At 53.6% G+C, this 19,989-nt stretch overlaps 1 protein-coding gene across 2 annotated transcripts in view; it reads right to left on the bottom strand.

Moving 5' to 3' along the window:
* Window positions 1-749: 749 nt before the first annotated feature.
* Window positions 750-19,989, bottom strand: part of NECTIN2 (nectin cell adhesion molecule 2) — a 43,073-nt gene continuing 23,833 nt past the window's right edge. The window contains exons 3-9 of one of the 2 annotated variants that reach the window (XM_025367059.1): window positions 17,175-17,471; window positions 15,462-15,579; window positions 14,981-15,129; window positions 7,095-7,248; window positions 3,821-3,884; window positions 3,602-3,688; window positions 750-1,865 (exon numbers count right to left, since the gene is read on the bottom strand). In XM_025367059.1, coding sequence (XP_025222844.1) covers window positions 1,596-1,865; window positions 3,602-3,688; window positions 3,821-3,884; window positions 7,095-7,248; window positions 14,981-15,129; window positions 15,462-15,579; window positions 17,175-17,471 — 1,139 coding nt within the window. In that variant the 3' untranslated portion in view covers window positions 750-1,595. Of the gene's footprint in view, window positions 1,866-3,601; window positions 3,689-3,820; window positions 3,885-7,094; window positions 7,249-10,522; window positions 11,234-14,980; window positions 15,130-15,461; window positions 15,580-17,174; window positions 17,472-19,989 lie in introns of those variants that run through there. The other variant, XM_025367060.1, reaches the window with a different exon arrangement.

The following is a 19,989-nucleotide window of genomic DNA, read 5'->3' as shown; positions in this document are numbered from 1 at the left end:
CTATTTTTTCATTTTTCATCACTCTGCCTCTGGCTCCTTCATTCAGATTTATTACCCGTCATGCCTTGGGCTCCTATTACAACATTATTCATGATTTTGCCTTTGATCTATTTTTGCTTGCCATTTATCCTTTAAACTTGAACCTCTCATAGTTTTGATACTGCTTTTTTAATTTTTATTTTTTTAGACACAGGGTTGGACTCCGTCGCCCAGGCTGGAGTGCAGTGGCCCCATCATAGCTCACTGCAGCCTTGAACTTCTGGCCTCAGTCGATCCTCCCACCTCAGCCTCCAGAGTAGCTGAGACCACAGGTGCGTGCCATCACGCCCAGCTAACTTTTGTAGAGGCGGGGTCTCACTGTGTTTCCCAGACTGGTCTCTTAACTCCTGGACTCAATCGATCTTCCCACCTCAGTCTCCCAAAGTGTGGAATTACAGGCATAAGCCACTGCACCTGGCCAATTGCTGTTTTTTTATCTTTGTTCCATTCATCATACTGCTGTTGCAATTATTCATATTCAGTAAACAGCATGCCCTGGACCCCTCCCCATTCCATTACTCAACATTTTTTGATTGATAGGTTTTTGCTCATTACTCTCTCAATTCTTATTTTGTATCTTTGGTCACTTTTTGTCTTTAACTCTCTTAACGCCTAGTTCACTGATTATCTCAAGCTCTTAGCCTCCTTCTTCATTCCCCTTCATGTCTCACCCCATCCCTTTCACATCCCACAGAAAACGCAAGTTCTGGTCAAAGTATAAATTCATATTTTGTAGGAAATGTAGTTTACAAAACAGTATCAATCGCTACCCCCAATCCAGGTGACCCACTTTCCCCCGAAGGGAGACGTTTAGGTCCTATTTCACTGGGCAAGGGTAAAATGATTCAGTAGTCTTCCAGGTTAACAGTAAATTCTTCTCCCAAGGCTGGGGGCGTCAAGGCACAGTCTGTATGAGGCTCACCCTGTCTGGTCCTAGGCTGGGCTGCTTGCTTGGTAGGTAGGAGTTGGGGTGGGGATGGGGGCTCAGGGAAGGGTCTGGACCCTGAGACTTCTGCTTACAGGAGGGTGCTGGGAAAACTCTGCGTTGGGCTGGGGAATCCCCTCTCTCCCATCTTTGGGGAAAAAGGTGGGGAGGGGGTAAGTGGGACCCTGCTGCCTGGAGGGCTCAGGTCTGAGCAGCAGGGAGCCCTCAGCGCCCACTCCAGCAGACCTATTGGGAATTTACTACCTGAAGACAAATTATAGGTCTAGGGTCTTCTTTGTGATTTGGGGGGAGTCGAGGCATTGGTGGGGGGTGAGAGGTATGATCTAAGGTCACAGTCTGGGAGAGGAGTCCTTGGGATCAGAGGTTGTGCAGAAGCACCTTCCCCACCTCCCGCCTCATGAGATAAGGTTGCCAGGATTCCATTATCACGGTGAGTTTCTCTGGGCTCATGGATTAAGGGTCATAGTGGAGCCACCAAGGTAGAAATCACAAGTGGGATGCACTTGTGTTAACTGACAGTGGCCTGGCCAGAGGTCAGGGGGCACTAGATCCTTGGCAAGAAAGCTAAGGGATCAACAGGTGAGATGTGAGACGCCAGGCACGTGGCAGCTCACACGTACATGGCCCGGGACATGACAAAGCCTTTGCCCTGGTAGGAATCAGAGGGGCTGCTGTAGGACAGAGCATCGTAGATGGGGTTGATCTTATCCAGATACTCTTCCTCCTCCTCCCCCTCCTCATCCTCTAGATCCAGGGAAACGTCTTCCACAACAGGTGGCCCTGGAGGCACCGGGATGGGGGACCCCAGGCTTGTGGCTCCAGGGTGCAGGGGTCCTGACCGCTCTTCCAAAGTGGGCAATTCATGGTATCGAGGCATTTCCTGGAGGTGGAGAGGGGACAGGAACTCAAGATCACTTCCTACGCATGACACAGATGACCAATCTGCTCTTGACCCCAAAATCCTGACCACTCTCTCCCCATGCCAACAAGATGCCACCTCATTCCTTGTCCATGAGGTCATATTGCACTGGGACATTCATTCGGCCCTTCCCTAACCCAAAGCCCAGCGCACGCAACTCACCCTGTTAATCCTGGGACTCACCTTTGTCCCTCGATCTCTGCAAATCTTTCCCCATGAACTTTCACCTCAGTCTCAGCCTCAAGTACTTAACCTTGGGCTCTAAACGGCCCTTTGAACCTTGAGCGCAACCTCAGTGACCCCTGACCTCCAGTAGACCACTGAGGGGAGTGACTTGATTTGTCTTGTCCCAGCTTCAGGGATGGTATCCAGTAAATGTAGATAATCAATTTACTTTCATTCTATTTTTTTTATTATTATTTTTTTGAGACGGAGTTTCGCTCCTCTCTCCCAGGCTGGAGTGCAATGGCACAATCTCGGCTCACTGCAACCTCCGCCTCCCAGGTCCAAGCGATTCTCCTGCCTCAGCCTCCCGAGTAGCTGGGATTACAGGCGCCTGCCACCACGCCCAGCTAATTTTTGTAATTTTAGTAGAGACAGGGTTTCACCATGTTGGCCAGGATGGTCTTGAACTCCTGACCTCAGGTGATTCACCTGCCTTGGCTTCCCAGAGTGCTGGGATTACAGGCGTGAGCGATTGCGCCTGGCCTTTTTCTTTCCTTTTTTATTTTTATTTTTGAGACGGAGTCTCGCTCTGTTGCCCAGGCTAGAGTGCAGTGTCATGGTCTCAGCTCATTGCAACTTCTGCCTCCTGGGTTCAAGCGATTCTCCTGCTTCAGCCTCCTGAGTAGCTGGGATTACAGGTGTGAGCCACCACGCCCGGCCAGATAATCAATTTTTGTTGACCTAGTGACTTTTCCTTTTCTTTTGTTTTTGAGACAGGGTCTCACTTTGATGCCCAGGCTGGAATGTAGTGGCACAGCCCCAACCACCTGGGCTTAAGCAATCTGCCTACCTCGGCCTACAGGCATTTGCCACCACACCCAGGTAGGTTCTGTATTTTTGTAGATACACAATGTTGCTGGGCAGCCCATGTTGCCCACGCTGGTCTCGAGCACCTAGGCTCAAGGGGTCCAGCTGCCTTGGCCTCCCAAAGTGCTGGAATTATAGACCAGAGCCACCACGCCCAGCCCAGGTGATTCTTTTTTTTGTTTTTATTTATTTTTTTGAGATGGACTCTTGCTTTCTTGCCCACGCTGGAGTGCAGTGGTGTGATCTTAGCTCACTGTAACTTCAGCCTCCTGGGTTCATGTGATTCTTCCGCCTCAGCCTCCTGAGTAGCTAAGATTACAGGCTTGTACCACCACACCTGACTAATTTTGTGTATTTTGAGTAGAGACGGGGTTTCACCATGTTGTCTAGGCTGGTCTGAAACTCCTGACCCCAAGTGATCCTCCTGCCTCAGGCTCCCAAAGTGCTGGGATTATAGGCCACCGCACCCAAGTGACTTTAAATTCTAACCTTGTGACCTTGGGCTTTCTCGCCCCCGACCTCCCCCCACGGAATCCTGAACACACCAGGGACACACCCTTGACCTTGAGTTATGACCTTTAGTCTTTGACCTCTTCTGCCAGGTCTGACCCCTGGCCCTTCAACCCAGACACCCAGCCCACCTTTGTCTTCCCATGAGCTCCTACCTGCTCAGTGCATGAGGCGCCAGCATCAAAGTAGGGGGTCTTGAGTGGGCTGTGCTCCGAGGCCCCCAGAGTGAAGAGCTGGGAGGGCTGCAGCAGAAAGGGGGCGGGGAGGTCAGGAACTGCCCCCACCACCCAGCCAGCCTCTCCCTGCAAGGCCCCTCCCAGCCCTGGGGTGCGTGTGGAGGTGGGGATAGCTTGGGCTCCAGGGAAAGTGCTCACCATCTCCTGCTCCTCCAGCTTCGCTTTTGGGGTCGGTGGCTTGTAGGAGGGAGGTCCCTCTAGGCTGTGGGGTAGGAAGTAGGTCAAGCGGAGACTAAGACCTGAGAACCCCTCAGACTCCAGCGTTACGGCACATGCTGTTCCTTTTGCCGGGGTCTCCCTTTCCCCTGCCCCCTTTTCTTGCCTGGAGTAACAGTTATTATTCATTCCATGAATTCCTTTTTCTCCTGGAAGCCCTCAGGTTTCCCCAGCAGATCAGAAATTCCTGTGACATGGACACACCTAGGTGTACTTCTCCCTCAGGGCACTCACTGAATTTGTACTTGAAATGTTATTTATAATGACCATGCCTCACTGTGAGCTCTGGGAGGGAGAAAAGATCTGTGTTGGGCCAGGCGTGGTGGCTCATGCCTGTAATCCCAGCACTTTGGGAGGCCGAGGCGGGCGGATCACCTGAGGTCAGGAGTTCAAGACCAGCCTGGGCAGCATGGCAAAACCCTGTCTCTACAAAAATACAAAAACTAGCTAGGTGTGGTGGTGCATGTCTGTGGTCCCATTTACTTGGGAGGCTGAGGTAGGAAGATTGGTTGAGTCCAGGAGGCGAAGGTTGCAGTGAGCTCAGATTGTACCAGTGAACTCCAGCCTGAGGGACAGAGTGAGACCCCGTCTCAAAAAAACAAATTTTGCATACCTCACATACCTCAGACTGCTCTGAGCTATTTTTCTTTTTTTTTTCTTCTTTTTTTTCTTTTTTACGAGGTCTCACTCTTGGCTAGACTGGAGTACAATAGTGTGATCATAGCTCACTGCAGCCTCCACATGCCCCCACCCCCACCTCAGCCCACCCAAGTAGCTGGGACTTCAGGCACGGGCCACCATGTCTGGGCAATTTTTGTATTTTTTTTGTAGAGACAGGTTTCGCCATGTTGCCCAGGCTGGTCTCGAATTCCTGAGCTCAAGTCATCTACCTGCGTTGGCTTCCCAAAGTGCTGGGATTACAGGTGTGAGGCACCATGCCCAGTCTTTTTTTTTTTTGAGACGGAGTCTCGCTCTGTTGCCCAGGCTGGAGTGCAGTGGTGCGATCTCGGCTCATTGCAAACTCCGCTTCCTGGGTTCACGCCATTCTCCTGCCTCAGCCTCCCAGGTAGCTGGGACTACAGGCACCTGCCACCATGTCCGGCTAGTTTTTTGTGTGTGTTTTTAGTAGAGACGGGGTTTCACCGTGTTAGCCAGGATGGTCTTGATTTCCTGACCTCGTGATCCGCCCGCCTCAGCCTCCCAAAGTGCTGGGATTACAGGCGTGAGCCACTGCGCCTGGCCTTTCAGTCTTTTATTTTTTAAGATACAGGGTCTTGCTCTATCACCCAGGCTAGAGTGCAGTGACATGATCATAACTCATTGCAGGCTTCAGCTCCCGGGTCAAGTGATCTCCCACCCCAGCCTCCTGAGGAGCTGGGACCACAGGCATGCACCACTATGCCTGGCTAATTTTGGTTTTTTTTTTAGAGATGGTGTCTCACTTTGATGCTTAGTTTGGTCTCGAACCACCAGCAACAAGAGCCTTGGCCTTCCAAAGTGCTGGGATTGGTCAGGTTCGGTGGCTCGTGCTTGTGATCTTAGCACTTTGGGAGGCCGAGGTGGGCGGATCACTTGAGGTGAGGAGTTTGAGACCAGCCTGGTCAACATGGTGAAACTCCGTCTCTACTAAAAATACAAAAATTAGCCGGGAGTGGTGGCGCGCACCTGTAATCCCAGCTACTGGAGAGGCTGAGGCTGGAGAATCCCTTGAACCTGGGAGGCAGAGGTTGCAGTGAGCCGAGATCACGCCTTGGCACTCCAGCCTGGGTGACAGAGTGAGACTCCATCTTAAACAAAAACAAAAACAAAACAAACTGCTGGGTTATCTTCAGGTTTCTGGAATTTGTGATAAAAGGAGCAATATATAGCCAATCAATAGCTTATGTTATTTTAATGTAAATTTTCGATAACAATTTAGGATCTGCCTCTTGTCTTTTTTATTAAAATAATTGTGGGCCAGACATGGTGCTCACACCCATAATCCCAGCACTTTGGGAGGCTGAGGTGGGCGGATTACCTGAGGTTAGGAATTCGAGACCAGCCTGGCCAACATGGTGAAACCCCATGTCTACTAAAAATACAAAAATTAGCTGGTCGTGGTGGCGGGAGCCTGTAGTTCTAGCTACTCAGGAGGCTGAGGTAGGAGAATCACTGGAACCTGGGAGGTGGAGGTTGCAGTGAGCTGAGATGGAGCCACAGCACTCCAGCCTGGGTGACAGAGTGAGACTCCATCTCAGACAAAAACAAAAACAAAGCAAAGTGCTGGGATTACAGGTGTGAGCCACCCTCCCTGACCCTCCCTGCCTGACCCACCCTGCCTGACCAGTGTTACTCTTTATTTTCAGGTTTCTGGAATTTGTGATACAAAGAGCAATGGATAACCAATCAATAGTTTATGTTATGTTAATGTAAATTCTCCATAACAATTTAGGAACTGCACTTTCTTCTTTTATTAAAAACTCAGCCAGGCATGGTGGCTCACGCCTGTAATCCCAGCACTTTGGGAGGCTGAGGAGGGCGGATCCTGAGGTCAAGAGATCAAGACCATCCTGGCTAACACAGTGAAATCCTGTCTCTACTGAAAATCCAAAAAATTAGCCAGGCGTGGTGGCCGGCACCTGTAATCCCAGCTACTATGGAGGCTGAGGCAGGAGAATGGCTTGAACCCAGGAGGCGGAGCTTGCAGTGAGCCGAGATGTCACTGCACTCCAGCCTCGGCGACAGAGCAAGACTCCGTCTCAAAAAAAACCAAAAACCAAAAACCAAACAAACAAAAAAGCCCCAAAAATGTAGTAGGAGCCTGGGCTCTGATGAGTCTTCACAGAACAGAGCAGTCAGAGCCACCATGCGTGGCTGTTTTTTTTTTTTGGTAGAGGGGGGTGGTCTTCCTATGTTACCCAGACTGGGCTCCAATTCCTGGGCTCAAGCAATGGATCCCCCCACTCCAGCATCCAAAAGTGCCGGGATGACAGGTGTGAGCCACTGTGCCTGGCCCCTGGCTAATTTTTAAAATAAATGCCATACTTTATGGCAGAGAGAAACCCATACCTCCCTACTCAATTTAGATCCCAGTTCCTTTAGGTCTGTCTGTTTCACACAGTCATTATGGAGAATTTTCTGCCACCCTGACCGCTACCCCATACTCCTCAGTTCTTCCACCCCTGTCCCTTTCCCCGTCTCAGGGCCCATCACTTACTCTTCGTCCTCCTCTGCCCCCTGCAGCGTCTGCTCCTTCCGCTGCTGCCGGCAGATAAGGATGCCCGTGGCGGCCACAGCAGTCGCAATGATGGCGGCGATGATGCCCCCGATGATGCCGCCCGTGGCCCCTGCGCCTGCTGTGTTGGGGGTCTCTGCAAGGAGAGGGACAGTGTAAGGGGGTCTCCAGGAGGAAGCCACAGCTCCATATTCCAAGCTACCATTCCCACCCCAAGTCATCGCCTGCCTGTCTATGTCCTCTCCCACGGGCGGGGGACATTCTTTCATTCAACTCAAACTGCTGAGCATGAGGAAGGAGCGAGGACGTGTGCCCCGCATGGGAGACGACTGGAGAACAAAACATACATACAAAGTGTCTACCTTTATGGAACTTTGATTCTGGTTGGGCAGGGAGGCCAACAGTAAGCAAACCAGTACAATAGTTCACGTGCCAGACGGGAGTAAGTCACGGGGGATACAAAAATACAGAGTGCGGAAGTGATAGGAGGTGCAAGGTGGGGTCCCCAAAGGTAGTGGGAGGGCCTCTACCTTACTGTAAGGTGACAACTGAGCAAGAACCTGAAAGAGATGCCGGGGATGAGTCATGAGAGTGTCTGGGGGCATCACAGGCAGTGCAAACAGCCAGAGGCCCTGCAGGAGGCTTGTGGGGCTTTATGGCTTTTTTTGAGACGGTCTTGCTGTCACCCAGGCTAGAGTGCAGTGGCATGATCACCACCAACTGTAGCCTCAATCTCCTGGGCTCAAGTGATCCTCCCAACTTACCCTCCGGAGTGGCTGGAACTACAGGCATGTGCTGCCAGGCCCAGCTTTTTTTTTTTGTTTGTTAATTTTTTGTAGAGATGGGGTTTTGCCGTGTTGCCCAGGCTGGTGTTGAACTCCTGGGCTCAAGTGATCCTCCTGCCTTGGCCTCCCAATGTGCTGGGATTATGCCATGCTTGGCCTGGCTTGTGTTGTTTTTAAAGAACAGCAAGTAGACCATGTAGCTGGGGCAGAATGAGGCGGGAAGTGGGGAGATGAGAGGAGACAGGACCGGGGCGGCTAGAAAGCAGAGAATGCAGGGGCAGAATTCAGGGATCCAGAATCACCTTTGGGGACTAGAATCTCCTTCCACTTATCAGGAAAGGGGTTAGAGCTGGGGGCAGTGACTGACGCCTGTAATCCCAGTGCTTTGGGAGGCCGAGGCGCGCGGATTGTTCAAGATCAGCCAGGGTGACGAGCACAAGACCTCATCTCTAGAAAAAATTTAAAAAATTAGCCAGGGGCCGGCCGGGCGCGGTTGCTCCCACCTGTAATCCCAGCCCTTTGGGAGGCCGAGGTGGGTGGATCACCGGAGGTCAGGAGTTTGAGACCAGCCTGATCAACATGGAGAAACCCTGTCTCTACTAAAAATACAAAATATTAGCTGGTCGTGCTGGTGCATGCCTGTAAATCCCAGCTACTCAGGAGGCTAAGGCAGGAGAATCGCTTGAATCCAGGAAGCGGAGGTTGCCGTGAGCCAAGATTGTGCCATTACACTCCAGCCTGGGCAACAAGAGCGAAACTCCATCTCAAAAAAAAATTAGCTGGGGGCCAGGAACAGTGGCTCACACCTGTCATCCCAGCACTTTTGGAGGCTGAAGTGGGAGGATTGATCACTTGAGCCCGGGAGTTTCAGCCCAGTCTGGGTAATATAGGGAGACCACCCTGCTTCTTAAAAAAAAAAAAAAAGAAAAAAAAAGGATGGCTGGGCGCGTTACTCAGGAGGCTGAAACAGGAGAATTGCTTGAACTTGGGAGGTGGAGGGTGCGGTGAGCCGAGATCGCACCACTGCACTCCAGCCTGGGTAACAGAGCAAGATACCATTTCAAAAACCAAACAAAACAACAAAACAAAACAAAACAAAACAAAAAAACAAGACAGGAAAAGGGGTCGAGAAGCCCGTGTGCTCCTGGCCCTCTCCTTCCTTCCTAGCACTTCCTGTTTCCATATCTCACGTCTTCCCTAATGGAAGAGTTTTTGGAGCAGCTACCTGTTTACTTGCCAATTTTCACACTAGACCATGCGCCCGAGGTCTGGCACACAGTAGGTGTTTGGTGGGTGTGTAAGGACGACCCAGCATGGCACTGAAGGATCCACTGTGTGCCAGGCGGACAGAATTCCCCGCTCCTGCCCTCCTGTTGCCTGGGTGGGGTGGGTGGGCGAGTACAGACAATAAACAACCGGGCAAGTACAGACAATAACACGTATGGAAGAGCCCATGGGAGTCACGCACGCATCAGCCTCACTCTGCAGATGAGGAGGAAGCTTCCAGAGGACGCTGGACTATTGGATCTTCATCTTCACTGCTCCCGTTCCACAGCCTGACATCCTCTGGAGGGCTTCAGCGGGTGGGGGAGTGAGAGAGAGACTGCCCCTCGGTCCGCACACACAGCTTCATCCTAAACATACTGCTGCTATTCTTGTGGTCATCATGGCAATGTGCACCGGAGGACGGGACTGGGTCTGTGCAGGTCATAGCTGCAGCCCCAGCACCGCCTGGCACAGGGCTTGGTGGGGTCTGTGGAGGTCGACGAGGCTGCATGAGGGCATCACGGACATGTCCTTACTGGGTCCCGTGACAGCCTTGTGAGGCCGATGTGAACACCCGCCCCGTGTTACAGAGGAGGCACAGAGGCTTGGGAGAGCAGAGGTGACACGGGTAAAAACCTGCCCCTTACTGAGCCTGGGAGTTCAAGGACCCCCTCTATCTTTGCTTTTCCAGTTGAGAGGAGCTAGAGGGAGCTGCTGCCACTCCCAAGGAGTCACTGAAAAGTCCCTTGGGGTGATCCCTGGGGGCAAGGATGGAGAAGCAGGTGAGGGAAGCCACAGTGGGGGTGGCCAGAGATGGGACTTCTCCAGCACCCCTCGCCTGCCCCATGCCCTTAGGGTCCCTAAGAATGGGAGTGGGGAGCAGCCCTCCCCTCCCGAGACCGCCAGCAACCTGGGGGAGTTGAGGTCTGAGGCTCCATTGGATCACAGCCCTCTGGCCTCCCATTCTCTCAGGACGCAGGGAACCTGACTGAGCCCCTGCTGTCCCCACCCCCACCTGCACCCGAGGGTCTCTGGACTCCGACCGGTCTGGCCACACCATCCAGAAAGGCAGCTTCTGTCCTGGGACTCAGAAGTCCAAATGTCCAGGTCTCTGAGCCCACAGTCCAGTGACCTGAATCCTAGTTCCACGAGCCTCGCAGTTCTCGGCTGTCCAATGCGTCTTTCAAGGATCCAAGTGGTCCGAGCCCCACAGCCTTCCCCAGTCTAACCCCTTCCAGGCTCTCATTCCCCGGGGACGTGGATCGGCTCTTCCCAGCCCTGGGACCTAGGAGTCCCTGTCCCACCCCCTCTTTCCCCACCACCCAAGGAGGGGGTCTGATGTATTACAAGACACCCCCAATGTTTTCCTCCAAGGCATTTATTAACTCCTGAGTGTCACGGGGCCAGGGGCAGGCTGGAGCCAAAACCAAGTCTCTGGGGGCGGGGGTCCTCTCTGGATCCCCACAACTCAGCTCCCCGGGCTCCCCATGCAGCCCTAAAGATGGGAGAAGTCCAGTGTGCCATTCCACCTCCCTCCAAGTCCCAGGAAAGTGGGAGGCAGTGTTCCACTCCAGTGTTGTCCAGACGAACAAGTCCAACCAGTCTGGAACCCTAGGCCGGCGTGGCCCAGTTGGGGGCGGGAGGGCTGGGCCCGGCTCTGTCTCTGTCTGTGTCCAGGTCACACATAAACTGCCCGCCGTGAGATGAGGGAGCCGTCCAGCTGGGACTCCATGTCATCCTCGAGTGCTAGGGGTGGAGGCAACATGAGGCCTTTCTCTGCCTTCTCTTCCTCCTCCTCCTCCTCCTCACCATCTGGTTCCATGGGACCAGGGACTACTGGTGTCCAGAAGACAGGGTCCCCATTTCCCAACACCTGAGTTTTCGGATCGTAGAATCCCCCGTCGCCGCTGGCTCCTCCTCCTGTTCCTCCAGGGCTCTTCCTCCTCCTCCTCACCCTCAGCAGGATGAAGGCCAAGGACCCCCCAGCCAGAAGTAGCAGCACCAGCAGTGTCCCCCCCACGGCCCCCCACACCAGTGGGCCCATGTCTCGGGGCGAGGCCCTGGGGGTTTCTGGGGAGAGAGAGAAGGAGGGGTGAGAGAGAGAGAGAGAGAAAGGGAGACACAAAGTCATGAGGATAGCTCTGGTGAGGGGGTAGGGGAGACGCAGGATAGGCGGGAGGAAAGGAGCGGGAGTGACCATAATTAGGGGGTGACTCTAAGCAGAAGAATGGAGGAGGAAGAGGAGTGGGGGGGAAGGGGAAGCCCCTCCGCCCTTCACTACAGCCTGAGCACCACTTTGTACAAGGAGGGGATGCCAACCAGTGGTCCCCAGGTGTTCACGTTTTGCAAAATTTAAATTGCTAGCCAACCTTTCAAAAATCAGGCGATTTCACTTAAAAATCCAGGTTTCTCTTAAGGGGGAAAAGATCAGATCTGGCAACACCAAACTCCCACGTCTGGCAATCGCTGTAGCTGAGTGGAAGCTGGCTATTCGGATGCAGTAGATCTGGCCGCCCGGTCACTGGCCGGGACCCTGGCGCCACCTGACTTCGCAGCCCTCCCTGAATGTGCTGTGGGGTCCTCACACAGCTACGGGCTTGGGGGCACACCCCCTCGGGGGAGGACAGTTGGATTTCAGTGGGAGGCTGTCTGATCCCAAAGCTCTCTGCAGAGGGCCACAGACTCCTGATAATTCTGCCCTCTCGAGTGGCTGGAAGCATTTATTCCAAGTGCCGTGGCTGCCTCCTCTCTGGGCCACTCATCCCCAGCGTGTAAAATGGGGTTCTCATAGACCGGGACAGTAGGACTTCCTTAGTGCTCCCTGCAGGGGTTGAGCCAGGGAGGATGGGAGGGAGCGGGGAGGCGGAGAGAAAGGAAGCCATGAAGTGCTGAGGAGGGAAGTGTGAGCAGGGAGGGATGGGGCTCCTGGGCCCCAAGCCAGGGACAGATATCAATGTAACCAGAACCTACCCACCGCCACTTCCCCCATCCCTGCATGCAAGGCCTAACTGGGACAGACGGGGGTGGGGGTTCACCCACACCTGACCGCACCTCTACACCTCTACTCACAGGAGGAGCTGAGACCCAGGAAGGACATCTGTTTCTGTTGTTTTCAAACAGGGGGTCATGACCCAGTGGGCTGTCAAATCAGCTTAGTGACTCACAAATAGCATTAAAAAAAGAGGAGGATAAAATCTTTTTTGGCGGGGGGTAGGGTGGTATATACGTCTCTAGCTATACGCTGGGTTGAGGAGTGAAACAGATTTTTCTCCATAATGGAAGTGCTGGTCACTAACTGGACCAGGTTGAGCCTATCTCGGGAGGTCTGTCTCTGTTTCTGGAGGTGGCATTGGTGTTTTGGAACTTGAAGCTGAGTCTGTTCATGTCTAGGGTTGAAAGTTCTGAATCAGGCTCATGTGGTGGCTCATGTCTGTAATCCCAGCACTTTGGGAGGCCGAGGCAAAAGGAATGCTTTGAGGCCAGGAGTTCAAGACCAGTCTGGTCAACATAATGAGACCCTGTCTCTATTAAAAATAAAATGTTCTCTGAGTCTCCCTAAAGATAGATCTGTCCTGCGGTGTGGCATGTGTACCTATGTTCGTGCTGCTGTGGACTCCATACTGTGTTTCTGTGACGACTCTGTGTGTGCCTGGATGTGGGTTCGTGGCTCAGAGACCCTCTGAGAGTGACCCCAGGAGCTTTGAGTGTGTCTCCTCTGGCTGTGGCTGTCGGGGCACTCACTGCTTGCGACGGGATTTCTAGGGTGCTTGGAGCACGCACGTTTCTGCAGGCATTGTCTGTAGGCACGTGTCTTTGTAATGGTGTTGTCGGCTGGGGGTGGCTCCGTGGCCACCGTTGTGGGGAGGTGGGGTATCTTTCTTTCCACAGCGCTGAGTCTTTCTCTACTGTGTCTGTTCTGCAGGCTCCAACCTTGGAGCCACCTGCTGGGTGTGTGGGCAGGGCATCAGCTTCTCAGGTGTATCTGGGGTAGAGGTTAGGGGTGTATTTCCAGTCAGGTGTCTGTCTGGGTGGGTGGAGCTGACCCTCCCCTGGGTGTGCTGCTGAGGGCAGGGACTGTGGCTCATTCACCATTGTATTCCTAACCTCAGCGAGAGTGCCTAGCAAACAGGAAACACATATTTGTTGAATGAGAATCTCCCTAACAGACTTTCTGGAGAGTTTCGGAGGAGTTTCGGGGAGTTTCGGGAGAGTTCCCGGGCACAGGTTTCTCCCAGGGTGTCTTTTGATTTTCCATCTGAGTGAGGGATGACATTCCTCTGTGGGCAGCCGTTGCTGTCCGGGATTAGTTTTGCCCCCAGCGTGTCTGTCTGTGTGATGTCTCCCTCCGGGGACTCGTGCGCATCCTCGCGCGTCAGGCGAGCCCAGAGCGGGACAGCTGTCTCTCTGGGTTTGCTGTCTGTGACAGTGTTTCCCATAGGGGTGCTCTATCTCCCTGGCTGTATCTGGATTCCTGAAGAGGGGTCTGTTTTCCCTTAGGTGTCCCTGCAAGGTTGTGTGTGCATTCTAAGATTATGACTCAGTCAGGGAGTCTGCTTCTGTCCCTCCGTGGCTACTCTGTCTGCATGACAGGGACAGCCCCTGTCTGGGAGTTTGTCCCTACACCTTCGGTCATGTTTCTGGGGGACCTGCACATTGCGTGTTTGCACAGGTGTGCTGCATGGACCGTTGCCCTCGGGTGTTTCTAAGCATGTCTCTTTCTGGCCAGGTGCAGCGCGGCTCACGCCTGTAATCCCAGCACTTCTGGAGGCCAAGGCGGGTGGATCACCTGAGGTCAGCAGTTCGAGACCAGCCTGACCAATATGGTGAAACCCTGTCTCTACCAAAAATACAAAACTTAGCTGGGCTTGATGGTGAGCGCATGTAGTCCCAGCTACTCAGGAGGCTGAAGCAGGATATTGCTTGAACCCGGGAGGCGGAGGTTGCGGTGAGCTGAGATTATGCCACTGCACTTCAGCCTGGGCGACAGAGCAAGACTCCATCTCAAAATAAAAAAAAAAAAAGTCTGTTTCCAGTTGTCACAGTTGTCATCTGGCTTCGTTCCGTCTGTCTTGGCCAGTGCCACTGTCCTCCTGGGTGTGTGTCTTGGTGACAATGGGTTTGAGTGTGCAGGGTTACTATCCAGGTGAGTGTCTGGATTCTGAGGCATCTCTGCAACAGCATTTCCCAGCACAGGGAGTGTCTGTGGCTGTGGGTCCTGCCAGCTGTGGCTTTGACAGGAGGGGTCTCTGGCCCCAGCTCCAGGGCGCGTGGGGCTCTCTGTCCCAGGGAGCATGGCTCTGTTAACAGTCCCGGCCTCCCTCTAGGTGTGCGGCTCTGCAGCTGTGAGTTTGACCCAGTTTCCATCACCGGGTGATGGTCTGGCTTCGCGCTTTTCCTCTTTGGCTCCGTGCCTTGGGGCCGGATCGTGTTTCTAGGGGTGGGAGCTCTTGGTTTCTGTCTCTTTGAGGTTTGCGTGCCTGATTCTAGGTGTGTGTCTTTCTCAGGAGCTGGAGCCCAGGGCAGCTTCCTCAGGTCTCTTTGTGAGGACCCTAGCCAGGTCTCTACTTTCTAGGAACCCCGAGCAAAGTCCTCAACCCCCCAACTCTGCTGCCTTCACTTACCCTGACACCCCAAATTCAGACCCCAGTCTGAGGCCACGAGAGGAAGGCCAACCCTCATCTCCCCTCAGCCAGACGGGTCTACATCCCTCCCAGGCCGGCGGCGCAGCCTCCCCCAGTGTAGTCCCCAAATGCTGAAGGGTGGAACTCTGGGGGAGCAGACCCAGGTCTCCACACACGGCCCCCAAGACCCACTCACCTCGGACAAAGATGACCTGCTCAGCGCGGCCCATGCCCACGGCATTGGTGACTGTGCAGACGAAGGTGGTATTGAACAGACTGTCCACCGCATGGATGACCAGCTGGGAGCCCTGGGCTACTGCGGAGGTCGGGAAGATGCCTGAGGTCCTGGAGGGGTGTGGGGTCAGGTGAGAGGGATACCAAGGTTGAGAGGGGAGCACAGGTCTCATCCCTGAAGATACACCCACCAGGAGCCAAGCTGCAGGGACCTAAGTACTCCTAGAGACCCCAAATTGCCGAAATGCAAGCTCCCTTCATCCTGGAGGACTTAGGAGTTTAGGCCCAGCCCCTCCTCCCTCAGACCCAGGAGTCCAGGACCCCAGCCCTTCCTCTCTCAGACACTGGAGTCCAAGCCCCCAGCCCCTGCTCCCTCGGACCCAGGAGTCCAGGCCCCAGCCCTGCCTCCCTCAGACCCAGGGTTCCGAGGCCACGTGACTCACGTGCTCCAGTCATAGCCCGTGGGCTCTGGGTTGCTGTGGACGTCACAGCTCAGGGTGGCATCAGTACGGCCGAGGTACCAGTTGTCATCATAGCCGGAGATGGACACTTCAGGAGGGTCTGCGGGAAATGGGGGGACTGGATCAGCAAGGAGGAGAATCCCAGAGTGGGTGGACAGGTTAGCAGATGGACAGGAATGCTAAAGAAACGGGGCAGGTTGGCAGGAGGTATGGCAGTCAAAACCATCTGGGGCAAATTAGTCCAGGCTGTGTATGCTGATGTCGGTGTAGACACCGTTCGGGGAAACCACTGTGGATAATTTTGTGGGAGTTATTGTTCAGTGCTGGCAGTGCCTGTGGGAGCCACTACAAATAATGTGTGTGTGTGTGTGTTTGACAGGACGTTGCTCTGTTGCCCAGGGTGGAGAGCAGTGGGGTGATCTTGGCTTGTTGCAACTTCCGTGTCCTGGGCTCAAGCCATCCTCCCGCCTCGGCCTCCCAAGTGGTTGGGATTACAGGCATGTACCAACACTTCCAGCTAATTTTGGTATTTTTAGCAGAGACAGGGTTTCACTGTGTTGCCCAGGCTGGTCCCAAACTCCTGACCTCAACTGATCCGCCTGCCTTGGCCTCCCAAAGTGCTGGGATTACAGGTGTGACCCACCACATCTGGCCTGTGTGTGTGTTTCTGACATGGAAGGAGGATGTCAAAACAGGGTTTGGGCAACCAGTGTAGGTCCCGGGAAGAAACTGGCACAGACGAGGCTCAGGGGAGCTGGTGCACTTATGGGCGCACATGATGCATGTTGTCTGGGGGAACCGGTGTAGACTTGGCTTAGGGAATCTGTGTAAGTGGAGGCATTGCCTGGGGAGCTAGTGTAGACAACGTTGAGTTGGGGTATGTGGTCATTTTGGACAGTGGTGGAAGAGGTGGTTAAGCCAGTATTTGAGGGATTCTATGTGAAGAGTGCCAGGGTGGCCTCTCTGGGTAATATTATGAGGTGTGAGTATAGGCAGTTTCTGGAAGAGCTAGCAAAAATCCCAGTGGGAGGGGTCAGGATCAACAGGGCCCAGAGGGTGGGGGCAATGTAAATAATGTCAGGGATCAGGGGTCGGTGTAGAGACTCTGGGAGACACAGTATATACGGCACCTAGGGAAGTCAAGGCAGAAGTATGAGAAGGTGTGGAGATGATGTTAGGTTGGGCAGTGTAGACATGTAGACATGGCCCAGCATGATTGACCCGGACGGTCCAGGGGCAGTGTCAACCAGGATCCATGGAAGCCAGAAAAGACACTGTTGGGGGCAGCTCTTTGCTGGTAAACCAACTCTCTGGGGAATAAAAGAAGCTCCCATTTCTAGGGTTTGCCAATTTCCTTGGTGTAAACATTCCCCAAGGTTAATTTCAAGCTACCGAGACGGCTTCATTGGATGTGGAATTGGAAAGAAATGTATCAAACTGGCTCTTGCAAGCCCATCCCAGCTTACCACAGACTAGGCATGGCATGGCATGAACCCAGTAAAGCCAGTGTAGACAATGAGGGGGAAGTATGTAGATTTGCCCATGGGAACCAGTGTAGACAATGGCAGGAAGGTTGTGCAGAATTTGGCTTCAGGGAACCCATGTAGACAACATTCAGAGACAATGTAGACAGTGCTTTAGAGAAGCCAGTGTAGGCAGTGTTGATGGGGGAGGGGTCATCCCCGATGCACTCACAGCGTACAGAGAGGGTCACAGGTATCAGGGCTGGCTCCTCGAAGCTCTCATGCTCCACTTTGCAGGTGACCGTGACACCATCTGCTCGGCCCGAGGGGACCAAGGTGAAGCGGCTGGTGACGGTGACAGTGCCGGCCAGGGTCCCTGACACCTGGGTCTCTTTGGCTTCCCAGTCGAGGGACGAGAGCCAGGAGATCCGGGCAGGTGGGCGACCCTCTTTGGAGATGCAGCGGGCCACTGGCACAGGGTCCTGGCTGAACGTGACCTCCTGGGCCTCAGCGTGGTTCTGGGGCTTGGCTGGGGAGAGGATGAGAGGGGGTGCATCACTCCTCACCTGCAGTCATTCAACCAACACTCAGCAGAGGAGCAGGGTGCTAGGCCCTAACCGCTGGGTTCCAATCCCAGCTCTGCTGCTTATCAGTGGCCTGGCTTGGGGTAAGTGGTTTTGCAACTCGGTAGCTGTCTTTTCTTTGGTTCTGTAGCTGTCTCTTCTTTGGTAAAATGGGGATAATGAAAGTACCCACCCCGAGGATTGTTTTTTTTTTTTTTTTTTTTGAGACGGAGTCTCGCGCTGTCGCCCGGGCTGGAGTGCAGTGGCCGGATCTCAGCTCACTGCAAGCTCCGCCTCCCGGGTTTACGCCATTCTCCTGCCTCAGCCTCCCGAGTAGCTGGGACTACAGGCGCCTGCCACCTCGCCCGGCTAGTTTTTTGTATTTTTTAGTAGAGACGGGGTTTCACCGTGTTAGCCAGGATGGTCTCGATCTCCTGACCTCGTGATCCGCCGGTCTCGGCCTCCCAGAGATTACAGGCTTGAGCCACTGCGCCCGGCCTTTTTTTTTTTTTTTTTTTTTTTTNGGGCTTACGCCATTCTCCTGCCTCAGCCTCCCGAGTAGCTGGGACTACAGGCGCCTGCCACGTCACCCGGCTAGTTTTTTGTATTTTTTTTAGTAGAGACGGGGTTTCAACATGTTAGCCAGGATGGTCTCGATCTCCTGACCTCGTGTTCCATCCATCTCGGCCTCCCAAAGTGCTAGGATTACAGGCTTGAGCCACCGCGCCTGGCCTGAGGATTGTTGTGTGAATTAAATACTATACTGATAGGTAAATGCCTTAGGGTACTGTCTGGCCCGCACTGCCCTATCCAAGCGTTGCCCATTTTATTTTACTTTATTTTTTAGAGACAGGGGCCCGCTCTGTCACCTGGGCTTGCGTGCAGTGGCGTGATCATAGCTTGCTGCAGCCTCCACCCGCTAGGCTCAAGTGATCCGCCCTCCTTGGCCTCCAGAGTAGCCAGGACCACAGGCATGCACCACCATGCCCAGCTAATTTAAATTTTTTTTTTTTTTTGGTAGAGATGAGTTCTTGCTATGTTGCCCAGGCGGATCTCAAACTCCTGAGCACAAGCCATCTTCCCACCTCGGCCCCTCAAAGCTCTGAGGTTACAGGTGCCTGGTCTGGCCATTTCGGTATACTGTCTCTTCACCCTGCCAGAGATGCAGAGACAGGGTCCAAAAGCCTGGAGGAGGCTGGGATTTAACAAAAATGCTGGTTAGGCATGGTGGTTCACACCTGCAATCCCAGCACTTTAGGAGGCTGAGGAGGGTGGATCACTTGAGGCCAGGAGTTCGACACCAGCCTGGCCAACATGGTGAAACCTCGTCTCTACTAAAAATGCAAAAATTAGCCAGGCGTTGTGGCATGCATCTGTAATCCCAGCTACTCAGGAGGCTGAGGCATGAGAATTGCTTGAACCCGGAAGGGGGAGGTTGCAGTGGGCGGAGATCATGCCACTGCACTCCAGCTTGGGTGACAGAGCGAGACTCTGTCTCAAAATACAAAACAAAACAAAACAAAAAAGCCAAGGCTGAGTAACCGAGTAATGTGGTTCAAAGGTCCAGCTGAAAAGGCCCCCTGTTCCTTTTCCTGTAGTCATCATTAGAGGATTGTATGACCGGAAGTGTGATAAAGGCAGAAAATTTTCAAAGTCGGTCCTTTTTTTTAATACCCTTTCCACCTTATCCTCTTGGAAAACATGGGAAGAAAAAAATCACAAAAACAAACCTCCAGGAAGAATAGCAGCTCATGCTTATGATGTGTGTCCCCCACCCAGACTCACGTCTTCCGTTGCTTTCTGGACCTGGGTATCCACCTCTGAACTTCTCAACACAGTCTGACTCTCCCCTTCTTCCCAGCTCTCCCTTCCCACCGCCTTCTCCCCTGACCATCGTGGAGCATCCAGCAAGCCTCCCCACATCCTCCTGGCTGCCCTCCCAGCTGTTAGAATAGCGACTCAGGGCCCAAGCCCAGCACTTCCCCATGGCCACCTCCCCTGGCCGCTCCACGTGCTCCCCACCCACGCCCTCCTCAGTCTCTGCCCCCACCCACTTTGGGGTTTTGGTTGGTGATTTTGTGCCTGGATTGCTTTGGCTTCCTTCTCCAGACCCCACTCCAAGCCCCTCTTCCTCAAGGGCACTTTGCTGACCGCTGACTCTGGCCAACCATCCATCTCTCAGTGGCTCACACATTATGAAGACAGAGGCTTTGGCTGTTTTGTTCCTTACTTCTGCCCCAGTGTGTATATAGAAGCTTTTGAAGTTATCTCTCTCTCTCTGTTTTTTGTTTTTTTTTTTGAGACAGAGTCTCGTTCTGTCGCCCAAGCCGGAGTGCAGTGGCCAGATCTCAGCTCACTGCAAGCTCCGCCTCCCGGGTTTACGCCATTCTCCTGCCTCAGCCTCCCGAGTAGCTGGGACTACAGGCGCCTGCCACCTCGCCCGGCTAGTTTTTTGTATTTTTTAGTAGAGACGGGGTTTCACCC

The sequence above is a fragment of the Theropithecus gelada genome, chromosome 19, assembly GCF_003255815.1.
Source record: "Theropithecus gelada isolate Dixy chromosome 19, Tgel_1.0, whole genome shotgun sequence".
Lineage (NCBI taxonomy): Eukaryota > Metazoa > Chordata > Mammalia > Primates > Cercopithecidae > Theropithecus > Theropithecus gelada.
The sequence above is the reverse complement of the archived record's forward strand: the minus strand, read 5'-3'. Positions and strand labels throughout refer to the sequence as shown.